Genomic DNA, 27,425 nt, shown 5'->3' with positions numbered 1-27,425 from the left:
CTCCCTGTTTTTTTTTTTACCAGAAGCCTGACTCCCCTTACTTGAGTTCCTTTTCTGTGGCGAGAAAGAAAAAAGGTGGGGTGGGGGGGATGGAAAAAAAAAAGTCTCCCTCTCGCTCCCTGAGAGCCTAACAGGGTCCCTGTGCCGCTTTGGCTCTCTCGCGGGTTGACGGCGCGTGATGAGATCCAGATGCCGCTGGAGCGAGGAGAGCGAGGAGATGAGCTCCTGATGGATTGAGGTCAGGATCAAGTTGGGAGTCGCATTTCCTTACCTCGCCTCCCTCTTCCTCTTGGACTTGTCTTCATCTGCTGCGTCAGATCATCCGCTGGCTTTTTTGGATGGCGGATTTGGTGGCCAATCCTTCACATAAAAAAATAATACACGATAAAACTGGTGAATCACACAGTTCGAGTTGACCTACTGAAAAGTTAAATAACAAAAAATTATACTGTGTGTGTGTATATATATATATATATATATATATATATATATATATATATATATATATATATATATATAGAGAGAGAGAGAGAGAGAGAGAGAGAGAGAGAGAGAGATAAACAGAAAGATAGAGAAATACTTCTTAAATAAAAAGCTTCTGCTGAACTTGGTTTTTGCTCTTTTTTTCTTTATATCGCATGTATTTTGTTATTAGTTTGTAAAAAAATGCAATAATAACCATGTTGTCATAATGTGGATAAAATTGACAAAGGTTAAACACTCCCCCCAAAAAGTAAAAAACAAATAGATTTAATATTAAAAAAGAGAAAATGTGTTTTTTAAATCAAAAATTAAACTTAATTTAATTTTTTTTTGTTTTTTTTTAATAATGATTTCATGGTGGCTTAACTGGTAAAGCATTGGCTTCGCAGTTCTGAGGACCCGGGTTCAATCCCGGCCCCGCCTGTGTGGAGTTTGCATATTCACCCGGTGCCTGTGTGGGTTTTTTCTGGGTTTCCTCCCACCTCCCGAAAACTTGCAACATGAATCGGACACTCTGAATTGCCCATAGGTGTGATTGTCAGACTGTTGTCTGTCTCTATGTGCCCTGCGATGGGCTGGCAACCAGTTCAGGGTGTACTTTGAAGAAAAGTTGGGAAAAAAGCTTCTGCTGAACTTGTTTTTGGTTTTTTTTGCTCTTTTTGTCTTTACATAACATGTATTTTATTATTCGTTTGGAAAAAATATTTACATGCAATAATAACCATGCTTAATAATAACCACAATTGACAAATTTTAAACATTCCCCCACAAAAATGTAAAAAGGGGAATAGATTTAATATTAAAAAAGAGAAAGTGTTTTTTTAAATAAAAAAAAAAGTAAATTAGGATCAAATGTCTTTTACTGACCTGTGTTTATTCTTTAATATTGACGACTGACCAAGTTTATGCTCCTGTAAATGTAGGAAAACCACATTTTGTCCATGCTTTTTTTTATTTCTGAGTGCCAAATGTTTTGCTTTTGTCCCTGACACGTGCAGGACCATGCGGGCCGCGCAAGACGTGGACGCCCTTCTTCTTCTCTGCTTCCTGCTGCGCGTGGCCGACTCGCTCAACCCGCGAGACCCCAATGTGTGCAGCCTGTGGGAGAGGTGAGACCCGCACGGCTAACGCAAACCGCTTGCAGCGCTGCCGCCACTGCTGCTGTCGTGACAGAAATTATAGAACATATTTTCTCATACACTGCGTGACATGACGGAGAGGCCGAAGGAGCACAGGTCAACATTTTTTGGAATGTTATATCACTTTCTCAGACATTTTAGCTCCTTCTTTGGTGAATTCCGAGCCTCAATGTCAAGATACAGTGCAGTCATCCTCCGCCCCCTATCACTGGTGATATATTTTGCGATATTAAAAAATAAATCTTTGAATAATTTGTCTCACCTAGTTGAAGTTTACTGTAAAGCTAATATGTAAAACAAAAGCAAATTTAATGTTGGGTATTTAAACACCATTATATTTAATGAAACCATTATCTTAATCCGAACATATAATTCAAAAATGTGCATAAAAATTCCAGCAATTCTAAAGCTTCAAACTAGTGCTACATAACACACATGAAACAGTGACACATAAAAATCCTCACAGGCAAATATTATTCTCTTGAATTTATACTTTAGCTTTGCTCTCTAAAAGAGGTAATTATGGTTTAAAAGTGTGTTATGGATAGCAGATAAATACAGTGTATGGATAAAGTGATATGGTAAAAAAAAAAATGTACTCAGTGTGATAAAAAAAAAAAAGTCTGCTTCTCTACTCCAAGATAAGCAATGCACTTGAATTACCTGTAAAATTATGCTACGCTATTGTTAGCATGTTAGCATAAAATACTGTCGCGTGGCATAGTACTACACTTGGCTCTGGATGAAGTCATTTGAATCCATCCCAAAATCAATAAGTGCAACTTTTCTCTGCTCCAACCTAAGCAATGTATTATTTGTAAAGTATACGCTATGTTATTATCTTAAAATGCTAACTTTATGCTGCTAATCTAAGGCCAAGTTACGATAAATGGCTCTGGATAAATCTGGTTAGCCACACCAGGTTAGCACAGTTGTGCTGAAAAATGTGATTTTATTCCAAGCGGCACGGTGGAACATCTGGTTCGAGCGTTGGCCTCACAGTTCTGATGTCTGGGGTTCAAGTCCCGGCTGGCCCAGCCTGTGTGGAGTTTGCATGTCCTCCCCGTGCCTGTGTGGGTTTTCTCCGGTTTCCTCCCACGTCCCAAAAAAATGAATTAACTTTAAATTGCCTTCAGGTGTGATTGTGAGTGTTGTCTGTCTTGTTGTGCCCTGCGATTGGCCAGCAACCAGTTCAGCGTGTACCCGATTTCCCGCCTGAAGATAGCTGGGATAGCCTCTGACACTCCCACCACCTTTGTGAGGATAAGTGGCTCAGAAAATGGATCGATGGCCTTTATCACTTTATTGGGTCATTCATCAAAATGCAACATTATTTATGAATGCGAGAGGCCTGAATATTGCCTTGATTATTGTGATTCCCACCAAAGACCTGGAGGAATATGATTGGGTGCTGTAGGCTACACAGAAAAAATTGAGATTTCCATTGCAAGTATGTATTACATTTGTACAAAATGTCAAACTGGTTAGAGTTGAGGTTTGTTTCATAATAACGCAGCAACACTGAAATCATATTACTGACCAGCCTCCCAGGATGCAGTAGCCAATCATATTGCAGCAGGACGGTTACAGCATCCAATCATTTCAGGGGGGCGTGTCTTGTCAATACTCGGTTATCGAACGTCTCTGTTCTCGAACAAATCGGTTTTCTAATGAAAATTTTGAGATTTTTTTGCTTCTGTTTTCAAACAAAAATCAGTACTCAAATGCACCGCGAAAATACCCGCAAATAACATAACGCGCGCGGCCCGATCAACTGATCCACGGCACACGTTGTTATTGTGTATAACGCAGCCTCTGTGTGCAGAAGCGGGAAATATCGATTCAGTTTTCGAACGAATCAGTTCTCGAACCGCCTTCTGGAACGGATTGTGGTCTACAACCGAGCTTGTACTCTAATGTGCTTTCGCCATTGTCATTTAAAGTCATCAAAAGAGTCAACAGGCTCTTCGTCTGGGCCAAGTGAATCAATGTTCTTGTGTAAAAACAAATTTCGTGCGTGTGTTTTCTTTCTTCGATTCAGCTTCACCACCTCTGTCAAGGAGTCCTACTCCCACCCTTACGACCACGTGACTGAGGAGCCCTGCTCGGACCCCCGAACCAACTACAGATGCCCTCGACACAGGTAACAACGACATCCGATGACGGGCCATTTGGAACGTGGGCTTTCACTCGGGACTTCCCGGACTGAATCCACCTCTGAATCGCTACGATTATGTCGCAGTTGCAGAAAATGTAAATATAGTGATGCCTCCACACATAAGTTGTAAATTTTTCCATAACCATGCTCGAACTTAAAAAAAATAACTCTCTCCTAACTCAATTCAGCTTTGGAATGAATGGAATTGCCATTAATTTTCTCTCAAATAAGACCCAATGGAATTTTTTTTTTTTTTAATTATTCATAAGAAAAAGAATACTCCTTGACCACCAGGTGAGAGTATAATACACACAGAATGATATCAGAATTCAAGGTTGTCCAAATTTCGGCAGGGGGCCATTTACGGCCTGCCATCCTTTTTTTGCTGCCCGTTGCATAGATTAAAATAAATATTAGAAACGGGCCGTGTTTTTTGGCTCTATTGTACTACAGTACATACTTTCCACACTGGGTGCTAAGGAAGTTTGATTCGAAAAAGTCCATTCTCATCTCCCGTGTCCTTGTTTTCGGGCAATTACACATCATTCGGTTTGATGTGACACCAAAGGATTTAGCGGTTACAAAAACATCATCATTAGCCAGCGTGATGTTTTCTGACCCCGCTCTGTTGTTCTTATTCTAAGGATCACCTACAAGACGGCCTACAGGCAGGCCGTCAAGACGGACTACCGCAAACGCTACCAGTGCTGCCCGGGCTACTACGAGAGTCGCGACAAATGCGTTCGTAAGTCAAAATAAACTTTCATCACACAGCAAAGACTGAATTCCAAAGTTTGGGATCATTTCACACTTTAAAAAAAAAAAAAATTGAACGTAAAGTGTTTACTGCTGGCAGGGCTGACTCCCAAAACTGTACGTTAGTCTACGTCAGGGGTGCTCAATACGTCGATCGCGATCAATTGATTGCAACGGGGTGCCGAGAAAGACATCAGCCGTATTTTTTTTAAACTTTAGCTCACCGCGCATGTGCAAACAACAACAGTACAGGAAAACACTCTAATTAGTGAGTTATTAAACTATTTCAAAGAAGACAAAAACATACCACGTTGATCACGAGAGGCCCAGTTGCTTGAGAAGTAGATCTTGGGGTAAAAAAAAAAAGTCTGGGAACCCCTGGTCTACGTTGACTCGGACAGCACTCAACAGGCCTGAACCCATCTTTTAAAGCCACACACATTCAAAGACGCAGTTATTACGGAGTACAATGTGAGGAAGTGGAAAAAAAAAACAAGAACTCCTCACATGCACATTTTGTATCAGTGTTATGCAGAAAGCATTAAACTACAATACATAAATAATGAAATAACTACATGGTTACTACTTTGCGGCTTTTCATCTATCTCAGCTCGGGGGGTTGTGTAACATACTCCCCGTGAGAATCCATGGTCCAGGACTTCACGATGACATCACAAAAATAATTGACTGTACCTGATTTCACCAGTGAAAACATAACCCGTGTTTTTGGGCTAGTAGTAGCTGCTTGCCTCGTCGCAACCCACCAACCATTGTACTGATCATGGTAACAAAAGCTGGTCCCTGCATTAGTCCAACAGGTGGGGTAGGGGGTGGATGGAGGGAGGTGGGGGGGGGGGTTGATGAATAATATGTCTCCTCGAAATGTTTTTGAATGAACACCCGTTATTTTGTTTTCTGCGGCACCAACAATTTTCTGTCCACTAGAGCCAGTCTAAAGTGGTAGACAAAACTGTTATTGGAGAATTTAAAACTGATGTTTTTCAAGAAAGCTTATTTGACAGTTAGGGCTCTCTTCGGCACCGGAGCGTTTTCTCCCTAAATTGAAGGTTTGGGTTCTGTGCGGCTTGTCCCTGTTTGTGCTGGCTGAAGCCGTGTCGCCCTCCACTTGCGAGAAGCCCCCGGCAACGTTCCCGTCGTGGAAATTTCACTTCGGATTTCGGTCGACTTAAAGGATTTTTCCGTATTTTCCAGCGTTTGACCTTACAAAAGAAACTTTGCGTTGAAGATGTGCAAGAAAATTGATGGGTTCACACCTTTATCCACACACAGACACCCAAAAAAATATTATTCCCTAACTTCCTTAGTTCTTACCTCATTGTTTTTCTTTTTCTGTAATTCTTCCGGCACACACAAAAATGTTCTTCTTTGGTGGAGGCGTTAATAACTTCGAATCCCTAAATCGATACTCAATAGCGAAGTATTATTATTATATTATTTTTTTTTTTTTTTGCAAAGGATATTTTCAATTCTTTTAGTGACATTCCATTTGTAGCTCTGCGTGTGTAATTCTCGTACACACTGCCTCATGATGGCTGACTAACCCTGGTTACTTTTATATATAAAGCGAAACCATGCGTGCGCAAACACAGGGAAAGAAAATTGTACCTTGAAATGACTCGAACCCTCTCATACAGCAGTGCCAAATAGCACGACTTGTATAATTGAAACATCACTGGTCAGGACTTCTAAAGGAGCGCTCTTTCCAAACAAAGACTTTCATTTCTGCTTTTTTTTTTTTTTTTACCTTCCAATGAACATGTCATTATGCATAACGACATGTTGTGTTTATTTGATGATGTGTTGTGATACATTTTTAACACACTAAATTGTCATTATTTGCCCGCATCTGTGTTTCATCTCCCCAGCTCGCTGCACCAAGGAGTGCGTCCACGGCCGCTGCCTGGCTCCGGACCGCTGCCAGTGCGAGGGAGGCTGGCGAGGCGATGACTGCTCCAGTGGTACGGAAACTTAAAAAAAGAATAAAAATAATAAAATATTCGCTTTAATCCCAGCGACTAATGGTGCCTTGTGCAAACATTCAACATCAATAAACAACGTAGACGCAACAAGGAACGACGTCCCTGCGTCAGTCAAAGCAGCTCGGCGTCCATTAAAAACATCTGGCTTTTCTCCAATGGAAACAGCAAAGTCAAGTCATGGACTTCAGCCCAGAAAGAGGCTTTAGTGGTCCGATTACACACTCCTCATTAATATTAATAAATATAAAAGGATCAATATTGATAATACACTTTGTGTTGTACAAAATAGGGGACCTAACAGTGATCCCTGGGTAACGCTGTTCAGAAATAGTCTGCTGATAACAAGCCTTCAAGTAATATATGCTAAATTTACTTTTTGTGTTATTTTGAAACTAAGAAAGAAGTACCGTTATTCCCGGCGTACAGAGCACACCTGGTTATAAGCCTCACCTAGTACATTTGTAAAGGAAATACTATTTGGTAGATACATATGCTGCAGCTGTATAAAAGAAAAAACACAAGATTTACAAAGAAAAACAGTACACAGAGAGTTTAATGCTAGCGCCGCCGCGCTAACACTAGCGCCACCACGCTAACGCTAGTGCTGTGCTAAGACTAACCCTAGCGCCGCGCTAACAGGGCTGGTTAAAAAAAACATACTGGTAAAAAAATCACTGAGACATGGCAGTAACACGCTAGCGCAGCGCTAACAGGGCCGGACAGGTAAAAGTCACTTCCTTGGCAAATATATTCCACCTGTCTCACTCTTACCTTTTTCTGCTGGAGTGCCCCCTTGCGGCCGTTCGAAAAAAATGCACAAAGCCGCATCACCGCACAAACCGCAGGGTTGAAAGCGTGTGAAAAAAGTCGGGGTTTATAGGCCGCGAATTACGGTCAACGAGTGATGATGCCAGAAGCAATTTGTGAATAATTGTGTTCGATAAGCGTTTGTGTGGTTTCAGTAATTCCCCAACAAATAGCCAAAAGTTTTGGACAGAATATATTACAAGAATAGAATATTTTTATTGAAATTGAATTCATTATAAATGTTTCACTTGTGGCTTTGCCTGGAGGCCAGTTCAGGGTTAGTCCACCTCTAGCCCAGAGTCAGCTGGGATAGGCTCCAGCACGCTTGTGAACTTAGTGAGGATAAGGTGTAAGGAAAATGGATGGATGGACGTTTCAACTTTTCACAATGTTACCTTAGTAACAAGTTCATCGAAATTCAGTAATGCAGTCTTCACGTAACCTATAATGATTGATGCATTTTAATCATTCATCATCACGTTATGATCCAAAAATCCCCGGGTTTCTAGTAGTGATCCCTGTGACATCCCGCTCGGTGAGCCGCTATGCAATTTGCGATTTTGTGACCTCATCGCAGCCTCTATTGTTATTGTGACGTTCCATAACAAATTGTACAGAACTTCACCGTTTGTTTTTTTTTTCTACACTCATGCATGAATGAGATGCACACATTTTTTGTGCCGGACGTCACCAAAACACAAGCGAGTTGTTTTTCTTTAATCAAGAGCGAAAGTCGAGCTGCATCTCATTGGCCGGGGCGGCCTTTTTCCACAGCCTGCTTCACACGGGTCAAAAGTACGCTACGTTATTATTGTTTTTCCCCTGTGCGGCGGAGCGAGGGAATTAGCTTTAACGGGTAGCAGTTGTCGTCTTGACAGTGACGAAACGGAAAAAAAACTGAGCCCACGATTTTTCAATTTTTTTTCAGTTTCTCCATCTCGCCTTATGATCCCTCTGTACCCGTTCCCCTTTACTTTTTAAGCCTCTTTCTGTTTCCTTCTCCTGTTTTCGGGAACGCTTTGCATCTCAGTGTGTGAAATTGGAGGAGAGGGATCTTTGAGGTGGAGAAGTAAGCTAAAAAACACGAAGAGGGGATGGAAACTGACGGGGGGGGGGGTTGCAAAATATTGCTCCGTATAGAAATCCCGCCTCATGTATAAAATGATGTGAGCTAATGTTCGGAAGCGACTTCTGGTTTTGCACTCAAATCACGTTCAAACACACGAGTAGCAATTAAAATCTCATCAGGAACAAGTTTGAAAAGTTAGTGTAGCGCAGCAGCCGGTTTTGAAGCACTTTCCAAAATGCGCCCCTGCGGTTTGGGATGTCGGAGCCAGAGAGATATTACAGGAAAACGTGTATCGGGGTTAGCAACGTCGGTGGAAAAATGATGAACCTTGTGTGAAATATTAATACCGGGACTTTTTTCTTGGTTGTTTCATTTTTGGGGTTTGGAAAAAAAAATCTGTCGAGCTCTCAGAGCTTCTGACGTCATTAAAAACAAAATAAAAATGACTCATCACCATAAATGGTTTGCGAATGAATGGATAGATAGATAGATAGATAGATAGATAGATATAGATAGATAGATAGATAGATAGATAGATAGATAGATAGATAGATAGATAGATAGATAGATAGATAGATAGATTAGATAGATAGATAGATAGATAGATAGATAGATAGATAGATAGATAGATAGATAGATAGATAGATAGACAGACAGACAGGCAGACAGACAGACACACAGGCAGACAGACAGACACACAGGGAGGCAGACAGACAGACAGACAGATAGATAAATGCACGTCCTGTCAAAATCCTCTCCCCATTTTAGAATGCTTTTTATGGAGGATATGATTGGTTATCTTCTAGGCCATTCACGTTTGATGTCTGAGTACAGGTCCTCATCCAGATCCCTGTGGGTGTGGAACTTTGTTAGCGATTAAGAGTCCTCTTCCATCCACCCTCCAAAAACAAGTTGCTGTCTTGTTTTATAAAAGACATCGTTTTGTGTGTTTTTGCTGCTAATTAGTTGCAAGGGTCATAATACTGATCCCTGCGGGACAATGTTAGCAAATATAGTCTGCTCTACCATCCATCTGAAAGCAATAGTCTGGCTTTGTGGAGAAAAGGATTCTCGGATTCTTGTAGGGGGGCTACTACTGATACCTGCAGGACAACATTCGCAAAACATTCTGTTCCTACCATCCACTCCGCCCGCAAAACCTCGAAATGTGTTTGTGAGGTTTTATTGGAGGACATCATTTTTATTCTAGTTTGTCTATTGTGCTCCTGTCCTAGTAAAGGTCCTAATACTGATCCCTGCGGGATGTCAGTTGAGAATAGAATTAGTTTTATCTTCTGTTCTTCTGGTTTTAGCTGTTATGTTCTTTCATCATTTTTAGCACCTTCAGAAGTTGGAAATTAATTTTATTGGGATAATTACACCAGTTTTGGTGGAGCCAACGCACAAGTACCATTCCCGCCGCCTTGTTTTTTTTTTCCCATCGAGTCACGTCTGTAAATCTCAACGAGAAGGTCTGCATAAACACAATGGTCCGCACCAGCTGAAATCCTCATTAGTCAACGTGACTGCCGGGCCGAGACCCCCTTTCCCAGGTCCGTTTGGATGAAAGAGGAGCAACAACGTTGGACGCGTAAACACTGGCGGCGCAGTCCACTCCGAGCCAAATTTGGATCTGGCTGAACCTCTTTTGGGAGCCGTAACCCTAGGACAAAACGGGGAAAAAAATGCATGGAACGACTCTGGACTTGATCCAGGTTACCGAGTGATTTAAAAATAACATCCACAAAGGTCAACGTGAAATCGTTGGCGGCGTTTTTCCTGTGACTGACGCCCATCCATCACTGCTATCAATGGACGGACAGAAAGCTCTCGGAAACCTAAACCCTGTGTGAAAGTCCGCCGCTGGCTAAAACAAAGTCCGTCTTTTGTGAGCTCCATGAAAATCTCGCTGACAGTTTGAATCTTTTGGGCTGTAGGTAAAACGACACTACAGATTTTAGATGACGGGACTTGGGTGGGTGCAAAACCACTTTTGGTGCAAGACTGTTCTGTTCTTCATTTACGTGTGGCTAAATGTACTCAAAGTATTTGACAGTTATTAATCATTTTTTTCCCCTCCATGACATAATTCTCAAGTGCGCAGTACTAAACGGAGGCCATTACTGTAAATTACACTAAAGGCACTTTAACAGGAAGGTAACTGTTGTTAAGAACGGTCGGAAAATGGCCCAAGTCCCGGTGCCGAGGGAGTCCTTTAAGAAAACATTTTCCCCATTTATTTTTCTCTCTTAAAAATTTCTGTGGCATCCTGCAAAAATCGAGCGTTTTGTTTTCATTGAACTGCGTACAAAGTTTTACAAGAAAACGTCGAAAGATGCCGAAAAGAAGGAAAAAAATGTTAAAATGTTCCTTCAACTGTTCCCATCACGTTGTGAGCATACAACACACGAGCATGTCTTGATAAAATGAAGAATTCTTCCTCAGGGACCTCCTAAGATTTCTGCTCTAGCTCTGAGGGATGACGTCTTACAAAAGGCAGAGGGCTCGCTTGTAATCCTTGCGGGACGCCTTAAGAATGTCAACTTGATGACGATTGAGTTGGATCGCCCGCCGTTTAAATCTGAACAAGTCGATAAAATACCCATCTGTATGAAATGTCATGGATTCAAATCTAAATATTAAACTACATTATAACATCTTTATTTTGTGTTATTAAAATCTGTGGCATTAAAACGCCGAAGCACTCAAAATCATCCACTGTGTCCTTCCCCCCACAGCCTGTGAGGACAAACGCTGGGGTCCAGGCTGCGGCCAGCAGTGCAAGTGCGAAAACGGCGCACTCTGCGACCCGGTCAAGGGCACGTGCCAGTGCCCGCCGGGTTTCATCGGACGCTACTGCGAAGACGCGTGTCCCGCCGGAACCTTCGGCAAGGGCTGCCTGCAGAAGTGCAAGTGCGGGACCGGAGGGTCCTGCAACAAAGCCAGCGGAGAATGCTCGTGCCGGGACGGCTTCACCGGCACCTTGTGAGTACTTCTCAGTCAATGATTACCAACCTTGATGAGAGTAATGCCCTAAAATGCCACAAGAAGAGACAAATACGAAAGGAGACATTGGTGTCAATGAGGTATTATTGAAATGATACATCTCAACCATGGGACCTTTTTTTTTTTTTAGTTTAGCCTAGGTTGATTTTAATTAAAATACGATTTCTGCGTAACGTTTGTGGCCAAAATAACATTTGTTCCTGGGCTAGCTGACTAAATACAGTAATGTAATTTCTCAAGTATAATGCCTCCTGAAGTATAATGCGCACCCCCAAAGTTGACCTAAAAACAATTAGGAAAACCCTTCTACCAATGTACTATGCGCACCCCCAAAGTTGACTCAAAAAAAAAAACTTTTTTTTTAGGAAAACCTTTCTACCAATGTACAATCCGCACCACCAATTTGTTGCTACCCATATGCTCAAAATATTGCAAATTATCTGTGTATGTATTTTGTTTGGTTTGTACTTAAAAAACTGTCTGTACAACAATCATTAATAATAATTATTGCGCATGTGCTGATGGAGCAGTAATATAATCTTGGGACAGGCCACAGGATACACCTGTCCTGGTCCCTGTAATTGATGCCATAGCTTTCCCATGGCGTCAGGGGGCTATCAAAACAACGTGAGTTCAAACTACGTAGAAACGAGGGTAATGGGCCCATTTTTTTTTTTTTTTAAAAAGCGACCATTTCAATTGCCTGCGCTCTCCCGTTTTTTTTTTTGTTTTTTTTTTATGTGCCTATGACACTCGTATTACGTAGTTTGCCCTCACGTTGTTTTGATACCCACCTGAAGCCATTGAGGCAAGCTGTCGTTGTTTCGGACTGCAGCGCAACTTCCGGGTTGGCGGCGTCATCGGCACAGTGATGACATATTTCTTTTAAAAGCAGCTGCACAACTAGCCGTAGTAGTTGACATTTTATGTCTTGGTCTAAATTAAAACAAACTCTTGGGCAGTCATTTTTGATTTTTGGCTCAATCACAACAAACACGCTATGCTAACGATCGTAAAATGCAAGCTCCCTGACGAGGTCACAGAGTTCAGGTTGGGGGTGCACATTACCGTAATAAATATAAATGTGAACATAAGACACCGAATATCATATCGAAATGTATATGTATACCTTTTTTTTTTTTTACCACTCTGTGTACCTATATACAACTATACAATGTGATTGTATTTTTTATTTTTCATCCATACCTTATTATACTACGCTCCCTTACCTTTTTGAACATTTTTTTGAAAAATTTGCGCATTATTTTCGAGAAATGAAGGTACTTTATCTTTGTCTCGTTCTCATGGTCTGGACTTATACCAGAGTCCAAAATGACTCAAAACATGTGATTCAAAAGTTGAAGGTGTTGACTTCAAGCCGGTGCCGCTTACTTTGGTCGCCATTTTGTCGTATTTTTCTTGAGTGAGGCCTCCGTCCATACGACGATACCCACAGGCAAAGCGCCTCCTGCTGACCGGGAGGTGAATTGATGCAGATTTGCGGAGTCGATATGAAATCAGGGATTGAATATTGCAATGTGTTGATTAATTGATATTTTTACTGACCCCTACTTTATACTACTACAACTAACATATTTTTGTTCATCTAACTATGCAAGCGACATATGGTGAGAAGAACCATAAAATGCTCTTCCACAAGATGGCAGAATATAAAATTAACCCAACTAATTAATTAATATTTTTTTATTATATTGTATTATATTATATTATTTAGAAATTTTTATTTATTTATTCACTAACCTCTGTTGCTATTCATAAGACGCAATAAGTTCTGTTCAGCCAAATAGGCCCACATTTATTTATACTGAGTTAGTCCATATCTAAATAAATTCAGACAAAATCACCATTATTTTTAATTTATTTTCTTTATTATTATTATTATTATTTATATATCATCTATATTATTTTTAAATTTGTATTTATTTATTAACTAACCTCTGTTGCTATTCATATGACACAACAAGTTCTGTTCAGCCAAATAGGCCCACATTTATTTATACTGAGTTAGTCCATATCTAAATAAATTCAGACAAAATCACCATTATTTTTAATTTATTTTATTTATTATTATTATTATTGTTATTATTATTTATATATCATTTATATTATATTATTTTTACATTTTTATTTATTTATTAACTAACCTCTGTTGCTATTCATATGATGCAATAAGTTCTGTTCAGCCCCACATTTATTTATACTGAGTTAGTCCATATCTAAATAAATTCAGACAAAATCGGCATTATTTTCAATTTATTTTATTTATTATTATTATTTAGATATTATTTATTCAGTGATATTTTTTGTGTATTTTTTCCAAACTATCTTTTTTAGTAGTGTACAGTTGGATTCGTACTTTTCTCACGTAAAATATGTACCTCGGTCTCCGTAAAGCACCGCAGTAGGTACCCTCGCACGAACGAAATGACAGCTGATAGATATTATTGGATGCAATTTCAGCTGCGAGAGGCCGTGCTCCAGGAAGTGTCCGGCGCGGTGTCCATGTCAAAACGGCGGCATTTGTCGGGGGAAAGGGATCTGTGCGTGCCCCCCTGGATGGACGGTGAGAAAAAAAAATCACATAATTTAAATGTCAAACAAAAATGTTGTATAAATGAGACTTTTTTTGCTCTCATTTTTCATGAGATGAACCTGAAGATGTTAGATGCGTTCTGTCTCCAAAAATAATTGTAAAATAATATTCACAAATCTGTAAATCTCTTCACCTCAGGCTGCCCGCATTAAAAGGCCAAAATGGGAGCAAAAACAAAAGTGTTGCGTTTGTATTGGTTTTCAGACCCTTTTTTATTTTTTTTTAGTTTTTTTTTTCTAACCTACTGCTGCCTTGTAGGGTTCTGTCTGCACGGAGCGCTGCCCCGAGGGACGCTACGGGCCCAACTGCGCCGAGGAGTGCATTTGCCACAATCGCGGCAAATGCGACCCCGAGACGGGACAGTGCAAGTGTGCGAAAGGCTTCACCGGGAACAGGTGTGTAGTTGTCGAGGTCCCCGATTAAAGTTCAAGTGCAGCAGATGCGCATCAACTGAACACGGGACACTTCAGAGACCAATCATGCGTGTTTGCCATGCTTTTAAATGGCATTGAGGTCACCTGTTGCCGGGCGGAATTCATGAGTCGCTGTTGAATCATTTCTTCCTTGTGTTTTTTTTTTTTTTTTTTGGGTGGTCCGCTTTTGTCCCACAGTCCAAAAATTTCTTTTAGGTGTGCGTGTGAGTATAAACGGATGTTTGTCTTCATATGTCCTGACATTGGCCAGCGTCCAGTCGAGGGTGTCCACCTCTCGACGGAAGTCAGCTAGGAAAGGCTTCAGCGCATCCCCGATCCTTATGAGGATGAGCTTAATCCAAAATGGATGAATGGAAAACATACAGCGGTGGCACGGTGGATGAGGTGGTAAAGTGTTGGCCTCACAGTTCTGAAGTCCATGGTTCAGTCCCGGACCTGTCTGTGTGGAGTTTTGCATGTTCTCCCGTGCCTGCGTGGGTTTCCTCCGGGCACTCCGGAGGTTTCCTCCCACATCCCAAAAACATGCAACATTAATTGGACACTCTAAATTGCCCGTAGGTGTGATTGTGAGTGTGTCTGTTTGTCTCGATGTGCCCTGTGATTGGCTGGCAACCAGTTCAGGGTGTACCCTGCCTGACAGCTGGGATAGTCTCCAGCACTCCCGGCAACCCTCGTCAGGACAAGCAGCAAAGAAAATGGATGGATGGATGGATGGATGGAAAACATCCAAAGAAAATATCTTTCAAGAAATAACACCAAGAAAATATACTTAAAAAATAGAATTGTGTAATTAAGCTTTTTTTTTTGCCATCATTTGGAGCTAGTGGGGCCCTTCATTCTAAAAATCACCATGGAAACCTGTCAAAAGCATTGCATACTTGGCATGTTTAAAATGTCATTTTGCCCGCTCAGGTGCAACGAGGAGTGCGCGGCGGGCTCTTACGGCCAGGACTGCGAAGGCGCGTGCGACTGCGCGAACGGCGCTCGCTGCTACAACATCGACGGCGGCTGCCTGTGCGAACCCGGCTTCAGCGGGCCCAGCTGCAAGGACCGGATGTGCCCGCACGGGAAATACGGCATGCACTGCGAACGTGCGTGTCTCTGCCAGGACAAACACACGCTCAGGTGAACTCGCTGGGGGGGACTTGACAAATTACACACGTTTTGCTGAATACAAAAGCTAATTCAGTGTTAGCGCCCATGCTATCCTTGGTTGTAGCCATTCAACTATATACAAGCTTGCATGTAAATAATGCCCCCCTCCTAGCTACCCCCCCCCCAAAAAAAAATGGTGATTGCTCAACTCATTTCACTAGTATAGTCGTTCAAATAGAAGTTAATTTTAAAAAACAAATGGTTTGCATTTTTAATTCAGATAACGGAAACATTAATTGGACGCTCTAAATTGCCCGTAGGTGTGAGTGAGAGTGCGGCTGTTTGTCTCTCCATGCCTTGCGATTGGCTGGCAACCAGTTCGGAGTAAACCCCGCCTCCTGCCCATTGACAGCTCGGGTAGGCTCCAGCATTCCCCGCGACCCTCGTGAGGATAAGCGGCAAAGAAAATGGATGGATGGATCATGAAAATATTTTTTTTTAAAATCTGAGAAACATGAATGATGAATGAATTCATCTCTTTGAAACATTAACCAGAAAGCAACAAATATCTTTTTCAAATCCAGAAAACCAAAACAAACTCTTTGTTTTCTCAATCCAGAAAATAAAATTTTGAGATATTTACTTTTTTGCGGAAAATAATCTTTTTTTTTAAATAGACAAATCTGCATTAAACGTCTAAAATGGTCTAAATTTTTCACATTTTTATTTGAAGTCAGTATAACCTGAAGTGGAGGCACGGTGGCTCAGCTGGTAAAGCGTTGGCCTCACAGTTCTGAGGACCTGGGTTCGATCCCAAACCCACCTGTGCGGAGTTTCCGTGTTCTCCCCATGCCTGCGTGGGTTTTCTCCGGGCACTCCGGTTTTCCCCCACATTCCAAAAACATGCAACATTAATCGGACACTCTAAATTGCCCCTAGGTGTGATTGTGAGTGCGGCTGTTTGTCTCGGTGTGCCCTGTGATTGACTGGCAACCAGTTCATGGTTTACCCTGCCTCCTGGCAATTGACAACTGGGATAGGCTCCAGCTATCCCCGCAACCCTGGTGAGGATAAGCGGCAAAGAAAATGGATGGATGGATGGATAACGTGAAGTTTTGCGCTACTGACCATCTGACTTAATTCCCTTCAGTTGCCACCCGATGAAAGGCGAGTGCACGTGCCAGGCGGGCTGGGCCGGCCTGCACTGCAACGAAACCTGCGCCCACGGTTTCTACGGCGATGGGTGCTTGGAACCCTGCCTGTGCGTCAACGGCGGCGTGTGCCACGGCGCCACCGGACAGTGCCAGTGCGCCCCCGGATACACGGTCAGGAAGCACACTTTGAACGTTAGGCTCAGTGATTCGTTCTTCGACAATTAGGGGGAACCTGCTCAAAAATTTAAGAATCGTTGCACTAGATAGCCGAAGGTCAACACATCTGGAGCTGTTCACAATCAATATTTATCAATACCATGACAAAAACACATTAGATTTATGTCAAATACATCATACTCCTCAGCGATGCTCATTATTGAATATATTGCTGTATGTACATCTGCTGAGTGCACCAGAAAGACAAAGGCCGGTGTGACGGTCTGAGCGCTCCCCCGTGCTGAAAAATGTCCTTGTGATTAATGCTCATGTTTAATGTTTAATGTTTAATGCTCATGTCTAATATTTTGTCAACCTCTGGCCACTCTGAAACATCCCTATCCATGCTTCAACACGTGCCATGCGACAGTTTGTCGTCGAGTGTTCATGTTCGCTATGAACACAGCGAACGTACATATGTGTGTATATCTTTTTATCAACTTTTGTCTTAAGGTTAGGTTAGAACGTATGTTAGCTCCCTCTATGTAGAAGAAGGGGAACTATGAGACCAGGTGATTTCCCAGCAAGCATCTGCTACGTACCCAGCGTTCCCCTGTTAGTAACACGTGCGCATTGATCACAAGGAGACTTTTCAGCACGGGGGAGCGCTCAGACCGTCACACCGGCCCTGTTTGAAGTTCCAAGATTGACTAGTGATCGCGGAGGGCCTGAGCAGATTACATGGACATGGCAACACACACAAGCTGAAATCTGATTGGACAAATAAAGCGAACGTCCCCATACACATTCTGGAAGCAGGAGAAATCCGGCCAAATGAACGCAACACACTGTCTGGAAATGTGAAAAATATATTAATTTTTGTAATATATTTTTTTCCCCACACTTTCATATACAAACAGAGAAAGAAAGAAAAGAAAGAGAAAAAAAGGGAGAGAAATAAAAATACAATTCATTTACATTCATTAACAGTGGGATAATAACACTTTTATAAATGACAGAATAGGAGGGTTTCTCTCATCTCCAATTATATAACCTAGTAGGCCATCCTCAATCAAGTTCATACCCGTAAGTGAGCAAAGAAATGAACCTTAAAGGGAAAACAATAACAATAGTCATACTAGTAGCAGTAATATTAAATATTATGCAACAAATATACGGATAATAATTTCACTTTTTGTGACATTTTTCTTTATTTGGGCTCTATGAGAAAATTGGTGCCTTGCCCCAATGACAGTTGAAAAACACTGCCGAGGCTAAATTGGGGATGATTTGGGCCTTAATGAAGTTTTTCTTTCGACTGCAGTTTTTGCTAAATTGGGATTTTTTTGGCAGGGTGTTCACTGCGAGATTCCGTGCAAAAGCGGCACCTACGGCAAGAACTGCTCCTTGGAATGTTCCTGCAAGAACTTTGTGGACTGCTCGCCCATTGACGGCGCCTGTTTCTGCAAAGAAGGTTCTTTACACACACACACGGCCCGTGATTCTTTCAAACCGTCCTGCCGTAGCGCTCATTATTAATTTTTTTTTCTGTCTTCAGGCTGGCAAGGACGCGACTGCTCAACTCCGTGCTCGAAGGGGACCTGGGGCCGCGGATGCAACGGCACCTGCCAGTGCGCCAACGGGGCAAAATGCAACCCCGTCGACGGATCTTGCGCCTGCACGGCCGGCTGGCAGGGGGCCCGCTGCGACCGGTCGTGCCCGGTGAGTTATGTGAAGTTTTCCACTCCAGGAAAAGAAAGCGTTACGTTGTTAAATAGCAAAGTCTTTGAGTTTTGAATATCTTAGTGGGCGTGGCTTCAATGTGCAAACCGTGACACCAATTATCGATGAACTCTGCCTAGCAACAAGTCTAGACGTCTCTCATGACCAAGTGACTTTTCTGTATTAATATCCATTATTACGTCCGCAGTATTAAACGTTGCTACAATTTCTGGCTTGGAAGCCTTTCTTGTATTCGTTGCTGTGGCAACCGGCCATGCCACAGCACGCCGCCATTGGGGCATTTTGTGTGGCATTTGTCCAGCCGAGAGACTCGCCTGATTGGCTCCGGTTCTTCCTTGCAGATGGGCTCGTTTGGGCCAGGCTGCCTGAAGAGATGCGACTGCGTCCACGCTGACGGTTGCCAGCCTACCACGGGGGAATGCCACTGTCTGCCAGGCTGGTCGGGTCGGTGCCCGCGTGTTGAAACAATTCATTGCAAAAAAAGTTCGACTATACATTAACAATCCTGGTCTTAATCTGCAAAACAAAAAAGGTTGAATTTTTTTTAAACAGAAAAAAAACATCCATCAATCCATTTTCTTGGCTGCTTATCTTCACAAGGGTTGCGGGTGTGCTGGAGTCCATACCAGCTCTCCCCCGGCAGGAGATGGGGTACACCCTGAATCGGTTGCTTGCCAATCGGAGGGCACATAGAGACAGACAATAGCCGCACTCTCAATCACACCTAGGGGCAATTTGGAGTCTCCAATTACCGTAATTCCCGGCCTACAGGGCGCCGTGCTAGCGTTAAACCCTTTCTGTGTATCAAGGCTTATAACCAGGCGTGCTAATGCTAGCACCACGCTAACGCCAGTGCCGCATCCCCGCATCAACCACAGGGTTGATAGCGCGTGAAAAACGTAGGCCGGAAATTACGGTAATGTTGCATGTTTTTGGGATGTGGGAGGAAACCGGACTTCCTGGAGAAAACCCACGCAGGCGCAAGGAGAACATGCAAACTCTACACAGGCGGGGCCGGGATTTGAATCCTGGTCCTCGGAACTCTGAGGACAACGCTCTAACTAGTTGGACCGCTCAGAAACAAAACAACCAAAATCTAAATTTAAACAACGAAACAAAAAAAGATGAAAATCATGTATTTTTTATCTCAGAAAACATCATAAAAATATTGAAAATAATCTATCCAATGAATCAGTAACAAAAGGTAAAAAAATAAATCAAAAGCAACAATCTGGAAACCCAAAAAAGGTTGCCGTTTTTTTTTCTTTTACTTCAGAAATAAAATCTGTTTCTTTTTTTAATCTAAAACAGACAGAATTATCAAGAAATCTTTGTTTTTAATCCAAGAAGAACAAGTGTACCTTTTTTTTAATTGGCATTACCAATGAAAATATGAGTATAAGTATTGTATTTTGAGGTGTAAAGTGATATTGGAAACCCGGGGCTGGCTACTTAGTGTTCTTGATAATAATAATAATAATCATCATCATCATAATTTCAGGGTGTAGTCCACCTTTTGTCCGAAGTTAGCTGGGATAGACTCCAGCACCCCCACATACTTTGTGAGGATAAGCCGCTTGGAAAAGGGATGGAATAATAATAATAATCTCCAGTCTCCCTCCCTGTCAGGTCCACGTTGCAGTGAGCCTTGCTCGGAGGGCCTGTGGGGGCGCCATTGCAACCAGACCTGCTTCAAGCACTGCCCCAACAGCGACACCTGCCTGCGGGAAACGGGGGCGTGCGTGTGCCGCCCGGGATTCTGGGGCGTCACCTGTCAGAATAGTGAGTGTCGCCCAGCTACGCCCATCCATCGCCAGTCGAGTCTTCCACTGACCCGTCTCCGCTTACCCAGAATGCAGATCGGGGACGTACGGCGACCAGTGCGGCTTATCGTGCCCGTCCTGCGGCCAGTCGTATCGCTGCCACCATGTGACGGGGGAGTGCGACTGCCTTCCGGGGTTCACGGGGGACGACTGTCATCAAGGTGGGCCTATTTCGGAACGGCCTTGCTCGGTGCACGGGTCCGACCCAAAGCCCCTTTCGGGCCTGCAACGTTGGCAGCGACCTCAAATTTTTCCAAATTTGAAACGGTGACCAATGACGATTGTGTATTTGCAGATATTGTAAAATTTTCACTCTGACGTTTTTTTTTAAATATTATGTGAACAGATTTTTGTCAATGTGTGTAATTGTTGACGTTGTTTGCCGTGCGTCTTTGCCGCAGTTTGTCCGTCCGGCTACTTCGGCAAGCGCTGCTCCGAAGTGTGCGTGCGCTGCGCCAACAACGCCACGTGCAACCCGCGGGACGGCCAATGCCAGTGTCTTCCCGGCTGGACCGCCACCGACTGCTCCATACGTCAGCGCCGACTCGCCTGGCGATCATCTCCGCCGCAAATAATAATTCAGTACATATTTGAAATATATTTTTATGTCTGCAGCTTGCAGCGCGGGCCGTTTCGGTTCCTTCTGCTCCCAGACTTGCTCTTGCCCCGCCAACGTGTTGTGCGACCGGGTCACCGGAGATTGCGTGTGCGACGGCGCTGATTGTCAACAAGGTATCCTATCGTAAAAAAATCACAATATTTCTGTATTTATTTTTACTCTGCGGGGTGCGCATGAGAATGAACACCTCGAATCTTGGTTTTACTCGATTTCAGAGGCGTCGGAGCCCGGCAGCGTGATGGTGCCGCTCCCTCCGGGCGAGAAGGAATCTTGGGCGGCCATCAGCGGCGTGGTGGCGCTGGTCATCCTGGTGGTTTTGCTGCTGGTGCTGCTCCTGCTCTACCGACGCCAGCAGAAGCTCAAGCACAACAACGCGCCCGCCGTCTCCTTCTCCGCCAGCCGTACCGTCAACTCCGAGTACGCCGTACCAGGTAGACGAGCCCGCGCCACACCCGGATATTGGATTTTCAAAGTAAAAAAAGAAACAAACAAACAAACAAAACAAAAACCAGCATCTGCAACAATATTGGCACCCTAGTACAGTGGTACCTCGGTTTTCGAACGAAAATTTTGAGATTTTTTTGCTTTGGTTTTCAAACAAAAATCGGTATTCTGCACTTTCGTTAATAAAAAAGGTTTACAAGGCTGGGGGCCGAGTTACTACAAATACGGCAATGCACTCCCAGCCTAGCATACTCTACTAGGTCAAACCATACATTTTAAGCAAAAAAATAAATAAATTTCTTAAATGATTTGATTATATAAAGTATTTAAACTATACACGTATTTCTACTATGCAGTTTATTATCAGGAAAAGCTAAAAAAATCACTTTAAAAAACAGATTTTTTTTTTTTTAGGCTTGGAACGCATTAATTCATTTTCCATTCATTTTAATGGGAAAACGTGCTTTGGTTTTCGAACATTTTGTTTTTCAACCTTTCTGGAACAGATTGAGATTGCGTTTGAGAACCAAGGCACCACGGTATTTGGTTGCATACCCTTTAGCAGCGATGACAGCTTCCAAATGTTTTTTGTATCCATCTTTAAACTTTTTGCACTTTCCCCCCCACACTTCCATCCCGGTTTGTTCAAGCCTTTGAATATTTGCAAGGTTCTTTTCCCCAATGGCAGATTTCAGCTCCCCTTAAAGATTTTCAACCAGATTGAGATCAGGAATCACTGCTGGCCTTTTTTTGTTCTTTTTCAACCATTCCTGTGTGCTTTTGTCACGTTTGTTTTCGGTGTTTGTCTTTCTTAAGATGGGTAAAGACATTTCGATCTAAAAGATTTCTGATTTCATGACGTCGTGATATAATCAAGGACTCCAGTACCAGATGTAGAAAACAAGCCCCAGAACATTATGGACCCTCCACCATACTCAACTGGTGGCAGGGTGCTTCTTTCAAGGCCGTCTGTAAACATAGTTTAGGTTCATCACTAAAAACCCATTCACCCCCCCCCCCTTCTGTTCATAAAACATTATCATTTTTGCCTTTGTATCAATAGAAAAATGTTGTTTCACTTGATTCATTTTCTTCAATTTCGTGCACATTTGGTTATTTATACGCACATTACATGTGGAATTTTTGAAATTTGAAAATCTGATAAGTGAGGTCACTGATGAGTATGTGCATGTGCCCAGACGTCCCCCCCAACTACCACCACTACTACTCCAACCCCAGCTACCACACGCTTCGGGACAACCGCCCGCCGCTGCCTCACCTCCCCAACAACCACGACCGCACCATCAAGGTGACCTTCACTCTGCTGCGACCATTCAAGGTCATCCTTTTGCCCCACTTTCTGCTCACTTTAAAAATATATATTTCATTTTATGCGCAGAACACCAACAAGCAGCTGTTCTGCAGCATGAAGAACTCGGAACGGGAACGGCGCGGCCTGTTCGGCGTGGAGAGCAACGCCACGCTGCCGGCCGACTGGAAACACCACGAAGCTCGGACTAAGGAGCCAGGTGAGACGAGACCGCCGCCGCGCCTTGCCAAGTACTCACAGTACGCACCTATTATGAGTAGAATTTTCCCCTCCATAATTGGGTTTGGACTCATAAAAGAAGTTGTTCAACGAATTCACCTTGGCTGGTGCTCCGAGTCTGATGCTCAGTGACGCTTTGCCAACAGTTAAGTATGGCGGAGGATCCGTAATGTTCTGGAGCTGTTGAAATCAAAAAAGTCAGAAATCAAGTCCACTTTGTTTCATGACCACGCTCGTAACATAAATCAAGCGTATCTCAAGTCAACTCCACCCCTAAGATAACAATTATTCTCGTTAAGTGGAGATATTTGGAACTGGAGTAAAGCACGTATGTAACTTCCTACCGTTCCTTTCACGCCGTCAAAGTCAACAGAAGAGAAGAAGTTTGATTTATTTTGGTCGTCTGTTGGATGCGGATCAATGGTCGTCTTCTCGTGTTGCCAACTCTTCTTTTATTCGCAGTTAAACAACTTTTATTACCTACGAGCAAGGTCAAGATGACTTGTTGAACACGGATCTATAAAAACAATATAGAAAAAAAAAAACACGGAGCACCTGGTGTTTTATACCATTTTGTTCCCGAATGAAACGAATCGTTGGTGTTCGCAGGAGCGTTTGGGATCGATCGCAGCTACAGCTACAGCGCCAGCCTCGGGAAATATTTCAGCAAAGGTTGGTCCAACGGTTTTCGTCCTCCTCGGAGTTTCACTGCAGTCGGTGGAGTGCTGCAGAATTCAAAATGCAACTTTGTAGAACTCGCTGACAGCAAACCAAGCTGCAATGGAGTGCCCTACATAAGCCTTGGATTAATTTTCATCCACACAGTAATGATTAAAAAAAATAAAATAAAATTGCGGGGAATTTTTATCTTAAAAAGAACAAAAATAGTTTTTGGAAGACACCCCCAAAATCCATTGCTGTATATTAATAATTACAGAATACAGCCAAAAGATTTTGTGGAGTACAGGAAAAGAAAAAGCATACAAAATAATTTCACTTTTCTTGAAATTGGCAAGCAAAAAAAAAATCTGGATTTTATAAAAGAAAAAAACCCTGAAAATACATAAAAAGCAGTTTTTAATGTTCAGATTTTTAAGACAAATGACACTTTTTAAAATGTAAAAAAAACACTAATGAAATAGCTACTTTAAAATCCAAGAAACAACAATAAACTAAATGTGGTTTTCAAATTTTCACCAGAAACATGGTATTATTTTTATATTCATAAAATAAAAAAAAGGTTTTAAGTTAAAAATATACTGCATTAATGCATTTTGTATTCAGGAAATTATAAAATATTGTAAATCTAGGGAATATAAACTTTTGCATTTTTTTTTAAATGTAGTTTTACTTTTTATTTTACAATCCAGAAAATAACCATTTTATGATTTGGATTTCATCCAGGAAACAAAGTATTGTGATTTAAATTTTTAAAATCTATAGAAAAAAGAACATTTTAAACTTTGAAATAAAATTCTATTTTTCCAATCTGGAAAACAATAAAAACGGAAAATGGTGGGTAATTTTTTTTTGTTAAATAAAAAATAAAATGAGAATGATAAATGTTTCTATTTTTTGCAATTCAGACCACAATAACAATTATAATTATTAATTTAGATTTTTTTTTTTTAACTGTTTAGATGAAAACAGCAATGATTTACTTGCGTGTATTTTGGGTGAACCCCCAAAACAAATAAGTGGACGTTATTTTGCTTTTGATAATGGACCCCCACCCCGCCCCACAAGCGTTGTTCTGATGAGATTCTTGTTGAATGCAGAACTGAAGGACGCGGCGGGGATGGCGAGCAGCAGCTCCCTGAACAGCGAGAACCCTTACGCCACCATCAAGGACCTGCCCGGACCCCCCTTCTGCCCCCCGGAGAGCAGCTACATGGAGATGAAGGCGGCCGTCCCCCGGGAACGAGCCTACACCCAGAGCGGACCCCCGCCGCCGCCTCCGCCCCCGCCCTTCAACGCCGCCTCGTTACGACGACGTGAGTGACAGATGCAACAATGTGTACAGCGCAGAGTAAAAGTTTGCACACCCTTGTTCAAGTGCCAGCTTTCTCTTTTGTAAAATAAAGTAACCCTCGTGAGGATAAGCAGTGAAGAAAATGGATGGATTGAAAGATGGATGGATGGATGGATGGATGGATTCCAACCAACAGGAACGGACAATTGAATCCATTGTAAAGTAAAGCAGACTAAATACGTTCAACCAGTGGAAAAAAAAATCAAAATTCATAGTACCTATTTTTAAGGGAAATGTTTTTTTAGTTAAAAAAAATATTGATAATGTGATTACTAATTGGAAAATGTATTTTATTAATTTCTAAAGATTAAATGTTTTTTACAAATGGAAAACAATGCTACAATTTAATAATCCTAGAATTGAGTGGGAAGTTATTTTTGAATTATTTGATGAAAATGCAATAAATACTTTTGTACCAAATTAAAAAATGAAGACATAAAATAAATGTTAACATTAAAACAAAAAAATAACCTCATTTATGATTAATCCACTTTGTATACATTTTTTATTTTTCAAATTAAAATCACAAACAATGAAAATAAAAATAGAGTACTCATTGTAAAGTGTCATTTTAGTTTTAGAATTTGTTTTCAATCCATCCCTCCCTCCATTTTCTGGCGAGCTTATCCTCACTAGGGTCTCGCGTGTCCTGGCACCCACCTCATCTGACTTCGGGTGCATATCCTGAACTCGTAGTCAGTCCATCACAGATGTAACAAAAAGTCCCCCCACGCCCCCACAATCACTTCTCGTAACCCTCTTAATGCGGAACATCACGTGACCAAACCCGAAAAACAGGATAGCAGATTAACTGTGCATGCGGCGCCAACTACCCGAGTGACCGTCTGATGACAGGATGGTTCAAAGCCCAACTGGCTCAAAGGTGGTTTCTAATTCTCATCCATATTTTTGCCCCCGCAGAACGTCAACATTCAGTAGGCCACGCCCCCCAGGAGGACCCCCAAGGCCACTATGACCTCCCCGTGAACAGCCACATCCCGGGCCACTACGACCTGCCGCCCCTCCGTCACCCGCCCTCGCCCGAGGGGACGACCCACTGACCCACCGCGGACGCGAACGCGAACGCACACCAGGCCCCCAAAGCGCTCTCGGGACTTTGTCGCCCCCCAGTGGATCACGATGGGTTTGACTGACTGGGATGGAGAATCCACTTCAGGCGGGATGCCGTGCAAGTGGAGGGATTTTTTATTGGTTTTTTTTTGGGTGGGAGTGGGGGTGGGGGGATTGGCAGGAGGACGTCAGGAATGTTTGAACCTTCTTAACATCTTCACTCGTTTTTTTTTTCTTTTTGTTTTTACATTGTTTGTCTGGTTTCCTGCAATTATTTTACTTTTACAATGATGCACTTTAGTACAAAAAAAAAAGACAAGTCTGGCTTTTAAATGGGTGTTTTTTGCCAAATTACAAAAAAAATCAATTGTAAACCATTACTTTACAATAAAAGAAAGGATAGTGTGAGAAAAAAATATTTAAAGTAAAAAAAATGAAGTATGAAATTATATTAGGTATGAGGAAAAAAAAAAATTTCGTGCACAAACTGGCCAGTTGGAAGTGCTCACTTGCTCAACTGCAGAGAGTAAAAGCAGCACTTTTTCTATGAATGTCAGCTTTACAGATGCCCTCTATGCTCCGCAGTGGAAGGTTGTCGTATTTTGTTTTTCATCGCTTTAATTTTTTCTTTCTCTCGGCAGTCCCCTAAATGTCAGCTTTACAGATGCCACTTACATGCTACAGGAAGTACGACAAATGTCTTTTTTTTTTTCCCCCGCCGACACATTTACGACATGATCATTTTTAGGTTTAGTTGTACATGTGATTGTGTATTTTAAGGATGTAACCATTATTTTCTTTGTATATTTGTAAATAAAAAGCCATCATAGGTGTGGAGTGTATTCTCATAATTGCAATAATATTGCTTTATGTACAAAAGTCATTTTACAAACTTTGAGAATAAATACATTTGCATTACCCCTACCCCACGTTTTTTCATGGTACTCAAATATGCATTACAATTGCACACGTTAAGTTGTCATTTGCAAGAAAAATTGCCACATTTTCAAGTTATTGTATGATTATCAGAAAAAATATATTTTGAGAGTAAATATCTGTTCTGCTGTAATTTTGCAAGATTTTAAATACCTCAAATCATTGCATAAAAATTCTCAATTCTTTGTTGTAAAAATGATGAAATTATCTGATTACCAGGAAAAAAAAATACATTTTTCAGACGGGGCATATTACAGAAGTTTAGCACTGCAGTACATGATGTCATGTTAGGAATTATTGTAAGTGGATACATTTCATTTTTATAAGTTATGACAAG

At 42.0% G+C, this 27,425-nt stretch overlaps 1 protein-coding gene across 8 annotated transcripts in view; it reads left to right on the top strand.

Annotated features, from left to right (window-relative positions):
• The window catches only part of pear1 (platelet endothelial aggregation receptor 1), a 58,258-nt gene extending 31,188 nt beyond the window's left edge, over window positions 1–27,070 (top strand). For all 8 annotated transcript variants that reach the window (XM_061818831.1, XM_061818833.1, XM_061818830.1 and 5 more), the window contains 22 exons: window positions 1,482–1,592; window positions 3,664–3,765; window positions 4,425–4,525; window positions 6,423–6,515; window positions 11,151–11,397; window positions 13,900–14,002; window positions 14,291–14,427; window positions 15,379–15,591; window positions 16,712–16,886; window positions 18,225–18,345; window positions 18,430–18,593; window positions 18,956–19,058; window positions 20,244–20,396; window positions 20,467–20,598; window positions 20,839–20,970; window positions 21,053–21,169; window positions 21,272–21,487; window positions 22,700–22,809; window positions 22,900–23,029; window positions 23,659–23,721; window positions 24,828–25,043; window positions 26,003–27,070. In XM_061818831.1, the coding sequence (XP_061674815.1) occupies window positions 1,482–1,592; window positions 3,664–3,765; window positions 4,425–4,525; window positions 6,423–6,515; window positions 11,151–11,397; window positions 13,900–14,002; window positions 14,291–14,427; window positions 15,379–15,591; window positions 16,712–16,886; window positions 18,225–18,345; window positions 18,430–18,593; window positions 18,956–19,058; window positions 20,244–20,396; window positions 20,467–20,598; window positions 20,839–20,970; window positions 21,053–21,169; window positions 21,272–21,487; window positions 22,700–22,809; window positions 22,900–23,029; window positions 23,659–23,721; window positions 24,828–25,043; window positions 26,003–26,142 (3,079 nt within the window). In that variant the 3' untranslated portion in view covers window positions 26,143–27,070. The remainder of the gene's footprint in view (window positions 1–1,481; window positions 1,593–3,663; window positions 3,766–4,424; window positions 4,526–6,422; window positions 6,516–11,150; window positions 11,398–13,899; window positions 14,003–14,290; window positions 14,428–15,378; window positions 15,592–16,711; window positions 16,887–18,224; window positions 18,346–18,429; window positions 18,594–18,955; window positions 19,059–20,243; window positions 20,397–20,466; window positions 20,599–20,838; window positions 20,971–21,052; window positions 21,170–21,271; window positions 21,488–22,699; window positions 22,810–22,899; window positions 23,030–23,658; window positions 23,722–24,827; window positions 25,044–26,002) is intronic.
• The last annotated feature ends 355 nt before the right edge of the window (window positions 27,071–27,425 follow it).

Source organism: Syngnathoides biaculeatus, chromosome 5 (genome assembly GCF_019802595.1).
Source record: "Syngnathoides biaculeatus isolate LvHL_M chromosome 5, ASM1980259v1, whole genome shotgun sequence".
Taxonomy (NCBI): domain Eukaryota; kingdom Metazoa; phylum Chordata; class Actinopteri; order Syngnathiformes; family Syngnathidae; genus Syngnathoides; species Syngnathoides biaculeatus.
The sequence above is the reverse complement of the archived record's forward strand: the minus strand, read 5'-3'. Positions and strand labels throughout refer to the sequence as shown.